The sequence below is a fragment of the Capsicum annuum genome, chromosome 1, assembly GCF_002878395.1.
Source record: "Capsicum annuum cultivar UCD-10X-F1 chromosome 1, UCD10Xv1.1, whole genome shotgun sequence".
NCBI lineage: Eukaryota > Viridiplantae > Streptophyta > Magnoliopsida > Solanales > Solanaceae > Capsicum > Capsicum annuum.
In genome coordinates, this window is record NC_061111.1 from 89,113,224 (window position 1) to 89,130,917 (window position 17,694).

Consider the following 17,694-nt stretch of genomic DNA (forward strand, 5'->3'; position numbering starts at 1 on the left):
AATCATGTTCATAGTTATAACAAGATGCATATCCATCAACTGCACAAGATATGGTACTCCATGACCAATTTAATTCTGCATATTTCTTATTTCAACTTCTTCCAGCAGATAATATATAACTTTTGAAAACTCTCCAAGAGTTTCAATAATACTCAAATCATTATTTTATCCCTTATAAGGATTACAAATAAATTTTCGAGAAACTTTATATGTTTTAGACATTTTGAATCCTTCAAGAATTTTCATAAAGGTTTTGTCAAGTGACAATATTCAGCATCAAATGTGTGACATCTTCTAATGTCTGGGCTTCAAATTAAATAAGTTTTATACTTATCAAGATGTATTTTTTTAATGTCACATGATAAATATTTCTACATCAACATTCGTAAATAAACATAAAATTTAGATCCTCATAATATTTTACAATATTGCATCATATTGTATCAAAGGTATCGTCGATAATAAATCATTTTATTTGATTCACAATAAGAAATAACTTTTGAGATCTCATCACTTGAATTATTTCTCTTAGGTACCTAAACCTCTCATGAGATTTCATGAAGTGTTATACGGTAGGCTCTTGATTGCCTCCTTATTATTGCCATTTGCTCCTTTTTGTTTTTCAAGAATTATAGCATTTGGAATCGATTGGTACACCGTGCTTCATGTGTGCTGTAGACTTTGGCCTTCAAGGACATTCAATAGAATCACTTGCAGCTAAAATATGAGATTAAATTTGAGTCAGCATATGCTCTCGGTATTTGACTTAAATAAATATTTTGAATGAGGATCTAATGGTAGTTCCTAACATATTTCATAGTTGCTTATTATCTCCTTCTTATGTTAGGAAAAATAACATACATCTATATTCTTAGAGGAATCCATCTTTGTACATCATGGTATACCCATTAATCGTATAACGCACATCAATTTTATTAAATGGAACATATGCTCGAGTAACTTTTCACAATCTTGTTTCTTACCATAATAACGTAGAGATATTCAGTTTTTCAATTATTCCACCTCTTCTGGAGGTGGATTGTGATATCTTCACAACCAAGAACACATTCAAATATAAGTTTTACTAAATGCAGTCATAATGTCGCCCAAACTTACATCTCCATGAAGTATAAAGCGGCCGAAGTCAAATACAGTAATCCAACTAAGTTGAGGTTGATCCCACAAGGAATAGGTCTAACTTGTATCTCAAATTGGTTGAATAGTCGAGCGGTGCAAAAAAATAAATGGGGACATTTGTATCAAACAACAAAAAGTAACAAGCTCTGGATGCCTTTGGTTGTAAAAAAAATTTCAAATGAACACTAGGATTGTGTTGCCCATGGCTTCTTAACTCCGTAAGTTTCTTGTACTCAGGCCGACTATCTCAATGCTATGCATGTAGAATTTGACAAGATATATATCACCAACTGTCTTGTGGGATCGTTGGTGAATCTTAACTTTTACCTTGTTAGTCTCAGGGTGTCGCCTTACTAACCCTTATCTTCAATCCCAGTTTAGTTTTCACCTTGTGGGTCTCAAGCTATTAGACGAGCGTTGGTAGCCTCGAATCACTGTTATGCTCTTTTTTTACAATCTTGAACTCCCTTGTGAGAATGATTGTGAATACACGCAAGTCCTTAGCTTCTGCAGTAGCTAAGGATGAAATCGACATGAATAAGATCATAATACATGTGGCAACAATGATCTAACTGAACCTCGTACTTTTTCTACTTTGTTTATCTGCCAGTGTTCGCACAACCCTAGTTAAGAAAATTAGTCGCTCATGGTTATGCAACAATCCATGAAATTCAATAAAGAAAGCATAGAATCAATTGCAAAATGATGAAAGAACAAAATCCTAAATCTCATATTAATTACGATACCAAAAATCAAGAACAAGAGTATCAAAGATGTCAAAGTGCGTGATAATATCTCAAAGTATGTAAAAAATATCAAAGGTGCGTAAATTATAACAAAGTACCCCAAGGGTATTTATAGAGTCTCAAAATAACAAAGAAAACCTAACCAAATTAAAATATAAAAACTAGGTCGGCATTGGTCACGCCTCTGGCAACGAGTCATTAGGACTAATAATGACTCGTTGCCTGTTGTCATAACTCTTTTCTTCTTTCAGTGGTCACAACTCATTAGGTGATGTAACGAGTCGTATGCTACAAGTTGTCATCATTCCAGTAGATTTTCACTTTCAGGACTTTTGAGTCTGTTGTCAGAATGACTCCTCACCACGAGTCGTAGTCTGTCATTACGACTCGTGGTCTTCATTTGTTATCACTGGAGCATCTTTTGTCAATCTTCAGGACTTTTAGCCAATGTGATTAGAACGACTTCACACCACGACCCTTAGTCATACATAACGAGTCGTAGTTAGTCTTTATTTCACTCCTGGAACTCAACTTTATCCACTGTTAACATCACGGCTCTGGCAACGAGTCGTTAGGTGACTACACGACTCGTAGCCTGGTCAGCACTTCAACTTTTCAGAGCTTTTTTATCCCTTTTTAATCAATCACCACTATCAACCTAATTTACCTGCAACATACACAAAGCACATATCATATCTAACGAAATAATCTAAGTAAATGCATATTTTCACCATTTTAAGCATCGAAAGTACCATGCAACCATGCCACATCAAGTCACATTCATCCCAGGGTATAAATCTATATTTATAACAATCAAAATTTTTATTTCCTAGGAATGAAATAAAATTGTTTCTTAAACATGTCAAATTATGATAGCTTGTAGCCTCTTTTAAGATATTGCTACTTCAGAAGTAAATCAAGGCATACATATAATTTAGAGAATTTTTCGCAACATATATTATAATCATACTAAGCATGTGAGAATATTATCATTTTTGATGATTATTATCATATTTTTCGTCCAAACTTATATTCGTACTCTAAAACACTTGTCTTCTTTGAGACATATTACGCACTGCTACTACATTTAATTTAATGAATGAATCATATTTAATGGGACAACTTTCATGTTTTTTGATCAAATATTATTTTACCTCAGCCATCATTACATCATCAATAGTATGTATTGAGATTTAAACTCAACCTCTTATCTATATAAAGGTGTCTTAGGTTATAAATCAATGAGACTTAAACCTAAAATTTTATTATTATGGTGCATCGAGACTCTAACCCAATGTCTTATCCTTTTAGTGCAATCAATGCATTATACAAAGATTTATTTATAATCGCAATAAGCCAAGAAATAGATCCACTTCTAGTAGTCAATCTTCCTTTACTGTATCTGTCGATCGAAGTGCAGGCAAATCTGTTACTTCTGCATACTGCTAACACATATTCTAGCAAGTGATGATAATAGTAAAGTAACAATAAGTAAAAAATTTAGTTACTTACTTGTAATGATCACCGCATATAACATATAATTAGGATAACTAAGTATGTACACTTCATAAAAAATTGTAAACATTCTTAATTCTTGGTTTCCAGTAAGGTACGAGTAGCACCATCAATCTTTTAAAGGTGTTATTCTTGGTGCTTCCACAAATTCACGTTAACCTTGCTTTATGGAATTTCTTGAAACATAAATTTAATTTCTGATAAAGACTCATGCTGATAACATGTTACAACTAATTAAGAAAAGACAAGAATAATAAGGAAGAGAAGAGATGAGACTTCTTATTTCTCTTGATAGATTGTATTGAGGGATTCAAGGTGAATTATAATAAAGAAAAATCTTTTTATTTATAGGAAAAAATTAGTTTGATCCCAAAGTTAGGTTGCTAAATATATTAATATGACCCCTTTTTTCGAGGATTAGTACATGCCACCTTTCTTTTTTTACTTAGAATTGGCATACTTTTCCCCCAATATCTGTTGGCCTAGGAATCCGTTGTCACCCCAAATGCAATTTGTGTTCCTCTTTTGGTAGGATTAGGACACTCCTAATGCATCACTTTTTCTACAAATACCCATTGACCAGCCATTAGAATTCACGTTTCGCACTGTGACAACTTGCATCGATTTCCATTGATTTGTTGTTGTGTCTTGACCGGAGTATCTTTGGTGAGTCCTCATCTTCTTCTGTTCATTATGCTTTTGTTCAAATTTTTGCCATTATATCGCACTATTCTTTCAAGAACCTCTTTTTCTCTTTCTGGTCAAAATTTCATGATGATAGTTATTATATTCAAACTCCGTTTTGAACTTGTACTGGCCTTTAAAAATTAAGAATCACAATTGCTGTTTACTTTCAAACCAGTACAACTGACATTCAAACCAGTACAACTGACATTCTCTTGGGCTTATTTTGACAATTCCTTTCTTTTGTCTTTCCAGCAAATATATTGATTTGAGAGAGCAAGTCTATCGACCTTTGACGATTAAGATCTACCCATTCTTAGGTAAATATCTCCTTCTATGTTTTCTCTTTCTTTATCCTGTCCCTTCTTTTTAAGGTCGAAACAAATTGTATTTATGAAGGAAAAGATTGGTTTTAAGTTTGATGACCGTGCGACAATTGACATGAGGTGCGAGAGTTTAACTTTGCCTCCGTACATCTTAAGACTGACCATTTCAGCTTCAAGTTTGATGATTACGCAACAATCAGCTTAAGGTGAGAGAGTGTAATTTTGCCTTCGTAGTCCTTAAGACTAGCAATTCAGCTTTAAGTTTTGCGACTATACAACAATTGACTTACGATGCGAGCGTTTAATTTCACCCCCATAAACCTTAATACAAACCAATTCAACTTCAAATTCAGTGACTATGTAACAATCGACCTAAGATGCGAGAGTTTAACTTCACATTCCTACACTTTAAGAAGGACCAATTCGGCTTTGTCACGACCTGAGGATACCCCTAGTCGTGACACTGGTGCTTACGGTCACAAGTGATCACAAACTAACCCATGAGCCAGTACCTGCTGTAAGCATTGAGTAACTGATAATAAAGACATATGTGGAAAACAATTGATGAATAACATAAGGTTTTAAATACTGAAAAATGTAACTGAATCTGCAAGTCTGAAAACATCTATGAAAATACTGAAATCCTACTGATAATACTGATAAATAACTGACTGTCTTAATGTCTAAAAAACCTCTAACTGACTGACTGTGGAGTTTATGGGACAAACCCCCAACTAACTCCAACTGACTGAAATAGAGGAATACTAAAATAACTGAATGAAAGATAAACTTATCCTCGAAAGATGAGGACTCACCGCTGCTACTGTTGCTGTAATGCTGAACTATCTAAGTGCGGTCATGATACAAGTCAAATAGCCACCCTAATTTTTAAAGACATGTTTGGAGACCGTCATTTAAAGGGTCAAGACTTGGTCACACCGAGGGCACAAGAATATGCAAGGAACACCTATTTTGAGCCTACCATTCATCAAGGCCGTGAGTGGAAGATTGCTTGGAGAATTGAAGACTCGAGGATTCATGGTTTTGGAGACTTAATAGCTCACAGTTTTGGCCATCTTTATTGAGGGCATTTTGGTCACTTCACTTTGCCCAAAATGCACTCTATGGCCACCCCTCTCATTAAGGGTAGTGTAGTCATTTGTTTTCTTTTGTAATGTAATATAAATAGAATAAAATAGGGTTTTTTAGGACTTAGTTTTTTATTGATGTAAGACTTGAAACATGAAATACCTTAGTTGTAGGGCTTGGAATAACCACCACATCGAAATGAGGGCAACAAGTGTGGATATCATTTGTGTTGCAATGTTGGCTTGATACGTTAGTGTTTAGAGGAGGTAAAGTTCCTCTTGTATCAACGTAGTAGTTAGGTTAATTGTAGTGTGTAGTGTTAAGGGTCCAAGAGTATCACATGTTCTTGGGTTCTTAAGATTATACCAACCACGGTCTAACTATCTATCCATTTTATTTATGTTGTACTCGTTTGTTTGTGTTCTTGTAATCCAAACTCGTAACTTGTTGTTCTTGTTACATTGTTGTTGTTAACATAGTTTGTTGTTGGTTATTTTAAGTGTTAAACACGACAATACATTGTGTTCTTGTTGTTGTTTGTTGAATCCGAGAGGGGTCATCCGAAAGGGTCCACAGTTTCCTTGACTAGTGGACTATTTTGAGTGTTTGTTTCTTATTTTTGTTGTCATTCTCATATCATTTGGTATCAGAGAATGGCTTGACCTTGTTCCCACAAGATCAATCTTGGGCTCGTAAACTTGAAAATAGAAAAAAAATATTGGAAAAAAAATTAAAAATTTTTAAAAAAGGGGTGAAATCTCTCTATTTTTTTGTTCTTGGCAGAAAGTTGTTGTTCTTGTGAAGTTTTCTTGGCCGAGATTTGTACTAGATCTAGTAGATTTTTATTTTTCTAGTATGTTTCTTGTGTTGGTTTCTTTCTCACTAACACAAAAGGTCTCTAGATCTAGAATTGAGCTTATAAAATTGACCTTGTTCTTGTGAACTTGAAGTGGCCGTGTGTTGTGATTTGAAGTTGGCCGTGTGTTATGCCTTGTTGTTGAAGATTGGAGGACGTTATTGGTGTGTTGTTGATGTGTTATTGGAAGGTTTTTGTTGTGTTCATATTGTTCTTCATCTCTTCTCATACTTGATAACGCTCAACTTACACGTCAATTTAGTGTAAGGCGATCGTCGTCAATATATTTATCCAACTTTGGAGTCGGGGTCTAATCCACAGGGAACAATGTGAGTGGCGATTAAACTAATTTGAAACTAAAGCTACAAGTTAAATTCAAACAACTGACACAAAAAGACAAAATGGGGGTTTTTAATGGTTGAACAAGTGATTGTTGGTAATCAAGAGTTTATGGAATAACCGAAATTATGTTCACTAGGGTTTACGGTACATGAAAGATGCTATAAATAACTCAAGGTTCTCACAGTGGTTAAGATGACAAGCTATCTTTATCGATGGTATGCTCAAATGTCTCTCGACGTATTCAAGCGTCTAATTTCCTAATCCTCTCAGACTTAGGGAATCGCAACTGACTGCCCAGATTTTACCTTAGGTTAATCAACCTTGTTACAGTGATGATTATTAAATGAAGCCTTTCCGAGTCCCTTTTGATAATTCACTTCCTACTATTTATGATCTCTTTCTCAAGCAAACCAAAGTAGGTACACCTATTGTTTGCAACCAACAAACACAAATTATAATCTCAGAATTATCAAGAAATCCTAACACTTATTAAACCTTGATTATTTAACACCTTATCATGACCTAATCCTAGATTCCATAATCCAGGTTAAAAGAGTTTAGCTACTCATGATGCATGAAACAAGCATGCAATTTGAATTCATAACTGAAAGGACTAACTTGCAATGATGAATGAAATTGAAAGTGAACTTGTATTTGAATCATACGGCAAAACACTCAAATATTGTTCTTGAGATAGGGAGGAAAGCATATCATTTTTTCTCCTCAATAATTGATGAATTATGCTCAAAACCCTAAAAGTGATATAAATACTTAATTCTAAATAAGGAAACAAAAATTAAGGTTACATTTTTCTCTTTGGAATAGACGACGACGATCTTGATAGCATGTCAGACGTCTGACGGAGTGTGAAAGATGTCATCAAAGATTCCAGTGAATTGTTATCTTCTGATTCTTCTGATGTCAAATCTAATGGTGTGGCAAATATATGACGACGGATGAAAAATGTCATCACATCTTTATTGGAAATCGCATGATCTACTTCAGGTTGACGACAATTTTGATGCTTTATCACAGATTTGATGGTGCTTTCGAAATGTTGTCACATTTTATCTTAACTCCTCAGGTTCTATCTAAGCTTGATGGCAACTTTAACAGCCTTTCCCATGTTTGACGATGCTTAAAAAATGGCGTCAGCTACACTTTAGCTTATTCACACCAGATTTCAGCTGATTTATTCTTCTTTTCTTTGGTTCCCTCCCCGATCACTTGTATCTGTATTAAAATAATAAAAACAATCAAAAACAACAAAGTTGCTTAAGGCTTCACAATTATTTAGAGTTAAAAGCCTCAAATGTGTTAGCATCTGCTCACATATCAATACTTAAACCAATAAAAAGTGTAAATAGATTCAAAAGGAGAGAAGATAAAAGTTGTAAAGTGTGTTTGTGAGAAGACTTGAGCCACCACTTCCTAGACTTGTCGTTAACTTTTTCAACTACTATCCTTAAATCAAGGAGCCTTGTTTGGTGGAACTAGTATAAGTCATGATCATCTTTTTGAGATTAAACTTACAAAGGACTCAAGACTTATACTTTCCCTCCAAATACAATTGTCTTCCATTCCAAATTATGTGAAAATTGAAATTTCAAATTTGTGATTAAAATGGTGTGGGACCAAGACCAATTACATGCTGCCAGATCATTCTAATTACTGTTCATCGTTAATATTAAGCTCAAATTTATATTTTTCTAGTTTCTAATTGTTGATTCTTGGTTTCATTGGTTGATCCTAGAACTAATTAACAAACTAGTAAAATCCTACTAGATTGTCAATTGGTCCTTTGCATCCATTATTTGTGTCTATGTTTTTTTTGTGCTTTTGTCATTTTTATCAATCATAGTACTTCTTGGTTCAAGTTCGAACATCATTTCCTTGAGTCTTCAAACAAAGAATCCATTCCGACCAAGGAGTAGACTCACCCCTCGATTTATCACGAACTACAAGATGACTTGCAACACTTGTGAATCCAAGTGTGAGATGATCAAGTGTGTGAGAGTGTGGTGAGGTTGTTTCAAACTAACTTGTATTTTGCTTTGTAGGCTTGTTTTTGTTTTAAAGTGCAATTACAATGGAACCCGCGACTGCAAGTGCTATTTTAGCTAAACTTGAAGCCATTACCTGTCAATGGGAAGTGATAAATGAAAGGTTGGATCACATGGGAGTTCCAAAGGAGCAAGTGGGCTGCTCGGACACACGTCAAGATAAAGAACTTAGCTCATGTGAGCTACGAGGTAAAAATGCTACCCCCTACACTCCTATGAACGTAGCTGCGATTTTACCTAGTGTAGGAGTGGATGAGTCTTCATTTTGTGATACTCTTGATATTGTTAGGTCGCATGAGGACCAAACTCTTGTTGTAGGTACGAAAGCACTAGTTGATTCTTTATATGACAAAATTGATTCTTCCCGTGAAAATGATTTGTGTCCATGTAATTCTAGCACTTACAACTTGACCAAGGTTCCATTACCAAGTGATGAGAGTATTCAAACACTAGTTGACCCTTGTGAAAAAAAAGGTGAGTCTACGTTGGAATGTGAATTGCCAACAACTAGTGAGGGTGAGCAAAATGATCAATCGGGCGTAGATGATCTTGATTTGCTTGAGTATTTAGAAAACCCGAGTTGTGATTATCCTTGTGTAGATAATTTTGGTTATGGTCCTTTGGCTGCTCGTGATGGTTTGTATGTATGTAAGGACTACTTTTGTGAAAGAGAAGGTGATATGTTCTTAGAAATGCCATCTACTTCTTCTTTATGTGTTTCTTATGTTGGATATATTCCTAGTAGAGATTTTGAAACTAGTTGTAAGTGTATGCATGAGAACCCTTTATTTGAAGTTGATTTATGGAACACCTTTCTCAACCCTCTTTTTGTTCATGATATTTTCAATGGTGATAAAGAGAGATTGCTTAATTTCGAGGATGACACCCTAGGGGAAAGTTAGAGTGGCCAAGACCTAAGCCCTTGGTTACGTATTCCATTTGACCCCGATAACTTCTTTGGGTGTGAACGATGGATAGTTATTGGTTGGTCCACTTTTTTGAGTGATATTTCTATATGTGTTGCGTGGACTTTACTTTCAATTAGGGAACCACCCCTTTGTAATATTTTTGATAGGTCCCTTGTGATTAAAGCCAAGGATGTGTGGTTATATCTCAAGTATGTACCTCCTTGGCATGTTGATGTTGTTTATTGTACTAACTCTAACCCTCATGTCATGAGGATGTGGTGCTTGTTTGTTTTCTCTTCGTTCTTAAAAGGTTTGGATTCGAGGTCGAATCCTTTTCAAGAAGGGGAGGATGATACAAGTCAAATGACCACCCTAATTTTGAAGACATGTTTGGATACCATCACTTAAACGCTCAAGACTTGGTCACCCCGAAGGAACAAGAATATGCATGGAATACCCATTTTGAGCCTACCATTGAGCATACCATTCATCAAGGCTGTGAGTGGAAGATTTCTTGGAGCATTGAAAACTCGAGGATTCACGATTTTGGAGACTTAATAGCTCATGGTTTTGGGCGATCTTTATTGAGACCATTTTGGTCACTTCATTTTACCCAAAATACAATCCATGGCCACCCCTCTCATTAAAGGTAGTGTAGTCATTTGCCTTCTTTTGTAATGTAATATAAATAGAACAAGATAGGATTTCTTAGGAATTAGTTGTTTATTGATGTAAGACTTGAAACATGAAGCACCTTTAGTTGTAGGTCTTGGATTAGCCACCACACCAAAATGAGGCCAACAAGTATGGATATCACTTGTGTTGCAATGTTGACTTGATACGTTGGTGCTTAGAGGAGGTAAAGTTCCTCTAGTATCAACGTAGGAGTTAGGTTAACTGTTGTGTGTAGTGTTAAGGGTCCAAGCATATCACATGTTCTTGGGTTATTAAGATTATACCAACCAAGGTTTAACTATCTATCCATTTTATTTATATTGTAATCGTTTGTTTGTGTTCTTGTAATCCAAACCCGTAGCTTGTTGTTCTTGTTCTATTGTTGTTGTTAACATAGTTTGTTGTTGGATATTTTAGGTGTTAAACACGACAATACATTGTGTTCTTGTTGTTGTTTGTTTAATCCGAGAGGGGCCATCCAAAAAGGTCCACGATTTTCTTAACTAGTGGACTATTTTGTGTATTTGTTTCACATTTTCGTTGTCATTCTTGTATCAGGTTTGGAAATCGTGCATTTGAACCTATGATATAAGACATCATAGCACGGAGAAAGTATGCCGACGTACTTTGAATGTACTGGTATATGCGATCAGGTTAGGTTGAAATACATGGTTTAACTGTGCATAAAGTCATGATTGATTGAATAATATGAGATATCTGAGTAAGCATGCATGAAAACTGAAAATACTGAGAATGTAAGACTAATCATATATACATTTCTGAAATAATCTGTAAACTAAAATACTGAAATATGATAAATGCATAGCTGAGAATCTTTATGCTTTGGTCAAACAAACTTGAACTGGAACTATTCTAAATACTGTACTGAGATTGTGGGATCTAGCTATAAACAATATGCCCCAAATCTATTGTTGGGGTCCAACTTGTAACCCAGTTATAAGGGTGTCAGTAATGTGCCACGGGTACCAACGCTGGTTGTGAGGATCCACTAATCTGATATCCCGAAGGAGTAGGATGTCATACCTAACTGACGGGGGACCCCTCAAAGTCTAAGGTGGCACCGTAAGTCTGGAACTTAGAGACTGCTACTAACATCTCATGCCTAACTGACAAGGGAGACAAGTGTCTCATGCCTAACTGACTAGGGAGACGCCATCCCTATATTCACTTGGTGCTAAGTTTTACTCCCAATTGAAGGACACTTATTACTGGACTGAACTAAGCTTAACTGAACAAACATCTGATCATAATAATTAATTGAATGATAATGCTCATGGTATATCTAAAATCATTCTGAAGATACTAAAATTATGTAAGCAGCTAAGTATCGGTTGTTCATAACCCTCCAACACTGAATGCAAATAACAATAAGGACATATGAAGCTTTAAAACCATAGTAAAGGATAATTTCTCAAAACTCAACTTTTAGACATTTCATCAAACACATGGTAGTCATGAATTTAAGCATGAGAATGGGTAAAGCATGTGATTGAAAACATAGTTACAATACTAAAATAATGAATTAGGGATTTAACATGAAAATTCCATCATTCACACGTGTACAAGATCATTCCATCAAACCACTTGTAAAAACAATATATAAATCAAAATTCATAAGAACTTCATGGAGATAATTTATCATAAACTTGTAAATTCATCATTTAAAACATAAAAATGGATTCTTGAACTCCATGGGTGGAAAGGGCCTATGGATGAACATCACACATACCTTAAATCCTTAAGCTTGATAGACAAACACAATCTTGATGCTTTTCTTAAAAGTTCTTGGATTTAGGAACTTGATTTCTTGGTTTTCTTGAACAGAAAGGAGTGAAACTGATGAACTTGGGGGATGATTAGGATTTATTTGAGAGGAAATTGGAGAATATGAGAAAATAATGCCCTAACCGACGTTTTAACTCGTATTTTTATAAATTTTGTCGATGGAAAAAGACATAATTGCTTCTCAAGAATTTACTGGAACGCGGATGACAAAGCCGCCACGACATGCCAAGGACCTCATCGTTATACCCACCACGATGCGCCACTATCGCGGTGAGGTTGTGGTAACGAAATCCAAACATGACCCAATCATCATCCAAAAAATTTAAAACTTCCCTGAGACATGCTCCTTCCATCCCTGAACATATATTAACTCAAAAACTAATACCTCATGATCGGAAAGACCAATTTAAAAATCTTCGAAGTTAAGAGGCAAATAATATGACTAAGTCCCCAACACTTAGTGAAATATTTAGGATTTAAGACTCTTATGCATACAACTAGGAGCTGAACTAAGCTAAGTAAAGTACGGGGTATTACAATATCTCCCCCCTGGGAATATTCATCCTTGAGTAAGACTGATTGAGCTGAGAATATTGGGGAAATTGAAATCACATACTGAACATACATAACTGAGAATATGATAACATGACTGAGTCTGAAACATGATACATGACTGAACTGATTCATGAATGCATGCAATGACATGAGAATTTATATAGCTGAGATTGAGAATTTAAAAGAGACAATCTAAGGAGAATTGTTACCTTAAGATGGGTCTAAATTTGTGGAGAAAAGATGAGGGTACTTGGTACGCATATCTATTTCTTTTTCCTAAGTGGCTCCCTCAACGGACTAATTTCACCAAAGAACTTTGACTAAGGGAACTTCTTTTTTCCTTAGTCTACGAATCTGGAGATCAAGGATCTCGACTGAGGTTTTTTCGTAAGAAAGGATATCCTTAATATCTGTGCTTTATAAAGGACCTACAATAGCTGGATCACTAATACACTTCTTTAACAGAGAAACATGAATCACTGGATGCACTGATACCAAATCTACAGGCAACTCAAGCTCATATGCTACCTTTCCAAAATGACTCAAAATTCTATAAGGGCCAACATATCGGGGAGTGAGTTTTCCCTTCTTGCCAAATCTCTTCACTCCCTTCATGGGAGAGATTTGCAAATAAACCAAATCCCCAACTTTAAATTCAAAATCTCTCCTCCTCACATCTGCATAAGATTTTTGATGGTTTTGGGCTGTCTTAAGCCTCTCCCTAATTAATTGAACTTTCACCATCACATCAAACACTAAATCTGGCCCAGCCAAAGAAGCCTCACCTGCCTCAAACCAACCAATAGAAGATATACATCTCCTCCCATAAAAAGCCTCAAATAGAGCCATCTGAATATTAGAGTGACAACTGTTATTGTAGGCTAACTCGATCAATGGCAAGTTATCATCCCAACTACCTTTAAAGTCAATAACGCATGACCTTAATATATCATCTAAGGTTTGAATGGTCCTCTCTGCCTAACCATTTGTCTGAGGATGAAAAGCTGTACTGAGGTGAACTTAGGTACCAAGACCCTTATGAAATACTCTCCAAAAGTGAGAGGTAAACTGAGCACCTCTATCTGAAATGATAGACTACGGGACTCTATAAAACCTAACCAACTCTCTAATATAGAGCTTGGCATAATCCTCGGCTGAATAAAAAGTATGAACTAGCAAGAAATGAGCTGATTTGATCATTCTATCTATAATCACCCATATCGAATCGTGCTGACAACACGTATGAGGCAAACCCATCACAAAATCCATATTCACCTCTTCCCATTTCCAAGTATAAATGCTGAACTCTTGTACTATACCACTTTACCTCTGATATTTAACCTTGACCTGCTGACAATTAGAATAGTTAACTACGAACTCTACAATATCCCTCTTTATACCACTCCACCAATAGATTTTCCATAAATCACGGTACATCTTAGTGGCTCCTAGGTGAATAAAATAACGTGCACCGTGCGATTCTGCAAGGATTCATCATCTCAAACCATCTACACATTGCATACATAGTTTACCCTAACATTGTAACACACCATCTCCCCCGTGGTAGAAAATCTCTACCTTCTGATCTCTAGTCGATTTCTTTAACTTAACCAAACTGGAATCCCTATCTTGCTTCTCCTTCACTTCGGTAACTAAAGAAGATTCTGAACTATTCTGAACCTATAAACTATCCTCAACTGAATCAAGTAACCTAACACCTAATCTAGCAAACTGATGAACCTCATGAACTAACTTCTTGTTATCATTATCAACATGAGCAACACTACCCATAGACAATCTACGAAGGGCGCCTGCCATAATATTAGCCTTGCCCGGATGATATAACACACTTATATCATAACTTTCAACAACTCTAACCACTTTCTCTGATGAAGATTTAAATCTTTTTGTGAGAACACATGCTACAAGCTTTTGTGATCCATTAACATATCAACATGAACCCCAGAAAGATAATGCCTCCAAATTTTCAAGGCAAAAATGATAGCTGCCAAATCAAGATCATGGGTAGGATAATTGTTTTCATGAGGTTGAAGCTATCTAGAGGCATAATCTATGACCTTACCTCTCTATATCAACACTCAAGCAAGACTAACTCTGGAAGCATCAAGTAAACAACAAACTCATCTGAACTAACTGGTCAAGTAAAGAGTGGGGCTGAGGTGAGTCGAGTATTTAACTCCTGAAAACTTTTTTCACAAGAATCTGACCACTGAAACTTGACTTTCTTCTAATTAAATCGAGACATGGAGGATGCAATAGACAAAAACCTTTCAACAAATCATCGGTAATAGCCAGCCAAATTCAAGAAACTCCTAATTTTTGATGGAGAAATGGGTCTGGGCCAAATTTTCACTACTTTAGTTTTTTGAGGGTCAACTATAATGCCATTGTCAGAAATAATATGGCCAAGAAAAGCTACTGATCTTAGATAAAACTCGCACTTACTGAATTTGGCAAATAATTGTGGGCTCTAAGAGTCTGTAATACAATTCTGAGATGGTCTATATGATCATTTTCACTACAGGAATAGATGAGTGTATCATCAATTAAAACTATGATGAACATGTCTAAGTATTGTTTGAACACTCTGTTCATTGAGTCCATGAAAGCTTCTGGGGCATTCATTAACTGGAAATTCAAAGTGATCATAATATCACATTCTCTGACTCTTAGCTAATGATAGTCGAATCTGAGATTTATCTTAAAGAAATAACTGATACCCTGAAGTCCCATAATAGAGACACCTTCTGGAGTGGACACTGAGAAGGGTTCTGCTAAAAATTTAGGACTGACACTAAAATTAATAGCTATAGAGGGGGTGACAAAAGAAAGTGAGGCTCCGGGGTATAGCGAAGTATAAACATGAAGATTAAAGACCTGTAATGTACCAGTAACCACATCAGGAGAACTCCCCTAAACCAATCGGGATTGAAGTGCGTACAACCTATTCTGGCGCTGCCCACTCATAGAACTGGAAGTAGTGCCCTATTGTGTTAGATGACCTACTAGTGCTGCTGAAGAGTTAGTTTGACCCTGCTGGCGATCATTCCTACCCTTCCACATACTTATAGGACATTTCCTTATCCTATGGTCTAGGTTGCCACATCTAAAACACACATCACTACCAGCTCTACACACAACTTGATAATTCTTGCCACACTTCTTATAGAGTGGATTAGTATGACTACTGTTCATGCTACCTTGAGATTTAGAGCTTGGTCCTCTATCCCAAATGTCTTTCCTAAAATTTGGTATTGGTGCACTAGCTGAAGATGGAGTTAGGGCTAAAAACTTTTGATGAAATAGAGAATGGTTACCACCTTCTGACTTCGGCTGAGAAAAATTAAAGTTACCTATTCTGGCCCTAAAAAGCCTCTAACTACCTGACTGTGGAGTTGATGGGACAAACACCTAACTAACTTCAACTAACTGAAATGAAGGAATACTAAAATAACTGAATGAGAGATAAACTTGTACTTGAAAGATCAGGACTCACTACTGCTGCTGCTACTGTAATGCTAAACTATCTAGGCGCGATTAGGAAGCTGTGCATGCAAACCTACGATATAAGACATCATAGTATGAAGAAAGTATGCGGTCAGTACTTTGAATGTAGTGGTATAGGCGATGAGGTTAGGCTGAAATACATGGGTTAACTGTGCATAAAGTCATGGCTGACCGAATCATATGAGATATCTGAATAAGCATGCATGAAAATTGAAAATACTGAGAATGCGAGACCAAGCACAAATACATTTCTCAAATAGTATGTAAACTGAAATACTAAAAGATGATACCTGCACAGCTGAGAATCTGTATGCTTTGGTCAAGCAAACCTGAACTGAAACTATTCTGAATACTGTGCTGAGACTGTAGGAGCTAGCTATAACCTACATGCCCTAAATCTATTATTGGGTCTTATAACCCCAGTTGGAAGGGTGTCAGTACCGTGCCATGGGTACCAATACTGGCTGTGTGGATCTAGTAATTTGATGTCCCAAAGGACTAGGGTGTTATACCTAATAGATGAGGTCCTCTCAAAGTCTACGGTGGTGCCATAGGTCTGGAACTTAGGGTCTGCTACTCATGCCTAACTGACGGGAGAGACGCCACCCCTACGTTCACTCAGTTCTAAGTTTTACTCCCAACTAAAAGACACTGATTGTTGGATTGAACTAAGCCTAACTGAACAAACAACTGATCAAAATATCTGACTGAATGATAATGCTCATGGTATATCTTAAATCATTCTAAAGATACTGAAATTATGTAAATAACTAAGTATCGGGTGTTCATAACCCTTCAACACTGAATGAAAATAACAATAAGGACATATGAAGCTTTAAAACCACAATAAAGGATCATTGCTTGAAACCCAACTTTTAGGCATTTCATCAAACACATGGGAGTCATGACTTTAAGCATGAGAATGGGTAAATCATGTGATTGAAAACATAGTTTCAAAATTAAAACCATGAATTAGGGATTTAACATGAAAACTTCATCATTTACACGTGTAAAGGCTCGTTCCATCAAACCACTTGTAAACACAATACATAAATTGAAATTCATAAAAACTTCATGGAGATAGTGCATCATAAACATGTAAAATTCATCATTTAAAACATAAAAATGGATTTTTGAACTCCATGGGTGGAAAGGGATCATGGATGAACATCACACATACTTTAAATCTTTAAGCTTGAAAGAGAAACACAATCTTGATGCTTTTCTTGAAAGTTCTTGGATTTGGGAACTTGATTTCTTGGTTTTATTGAAGAGAAAGAAATAAAATTGATAAACTTGGGGGATGACTAAGGTTTATTTTTTTGAGAGGAAATTGGAGAATATGAGCAAATAATGCCCTAACCGACATTTTAATTACTTACAAATTGGGTCGATGGGAAAATATGTAACTGCCCCTCAGGAATTTAAATTTGTAATTGGAACACGGATGACAAAGACACAATG

At 35.9% G+C, this 17,694-nt stretch overlaps 1 protein-coding gene across 1 annotated transcript; it reads left to right on the forward strand.

Annotated features, from left to right (window-relative positions):
- The first annotated feature begins 3,929 nt into the window (after positions 1-3,929).
- Positions 3,930-10,556, forward strand: LOC107856916. The gene is made up of 3 exons (XM_047406330.1): positions 3,930-4,064; positions 4,338-4,402; positions 8,756-10,556. Exon 3 carries the CDS (start codon positions 8,785-8,787, stop codon positions 9,658-9,660), a length of 876 nt encoding a protein of 291 aa, XP_047262286.1. The 5' UTR covers positions 3,930-4,064; positions 4,338-4,402; positions 8,756-8,784; the 3' UTR covers positions 9,661-10,556.
- Positions 10,557-17,694: the final 7,138 nt, after the last annotated feature.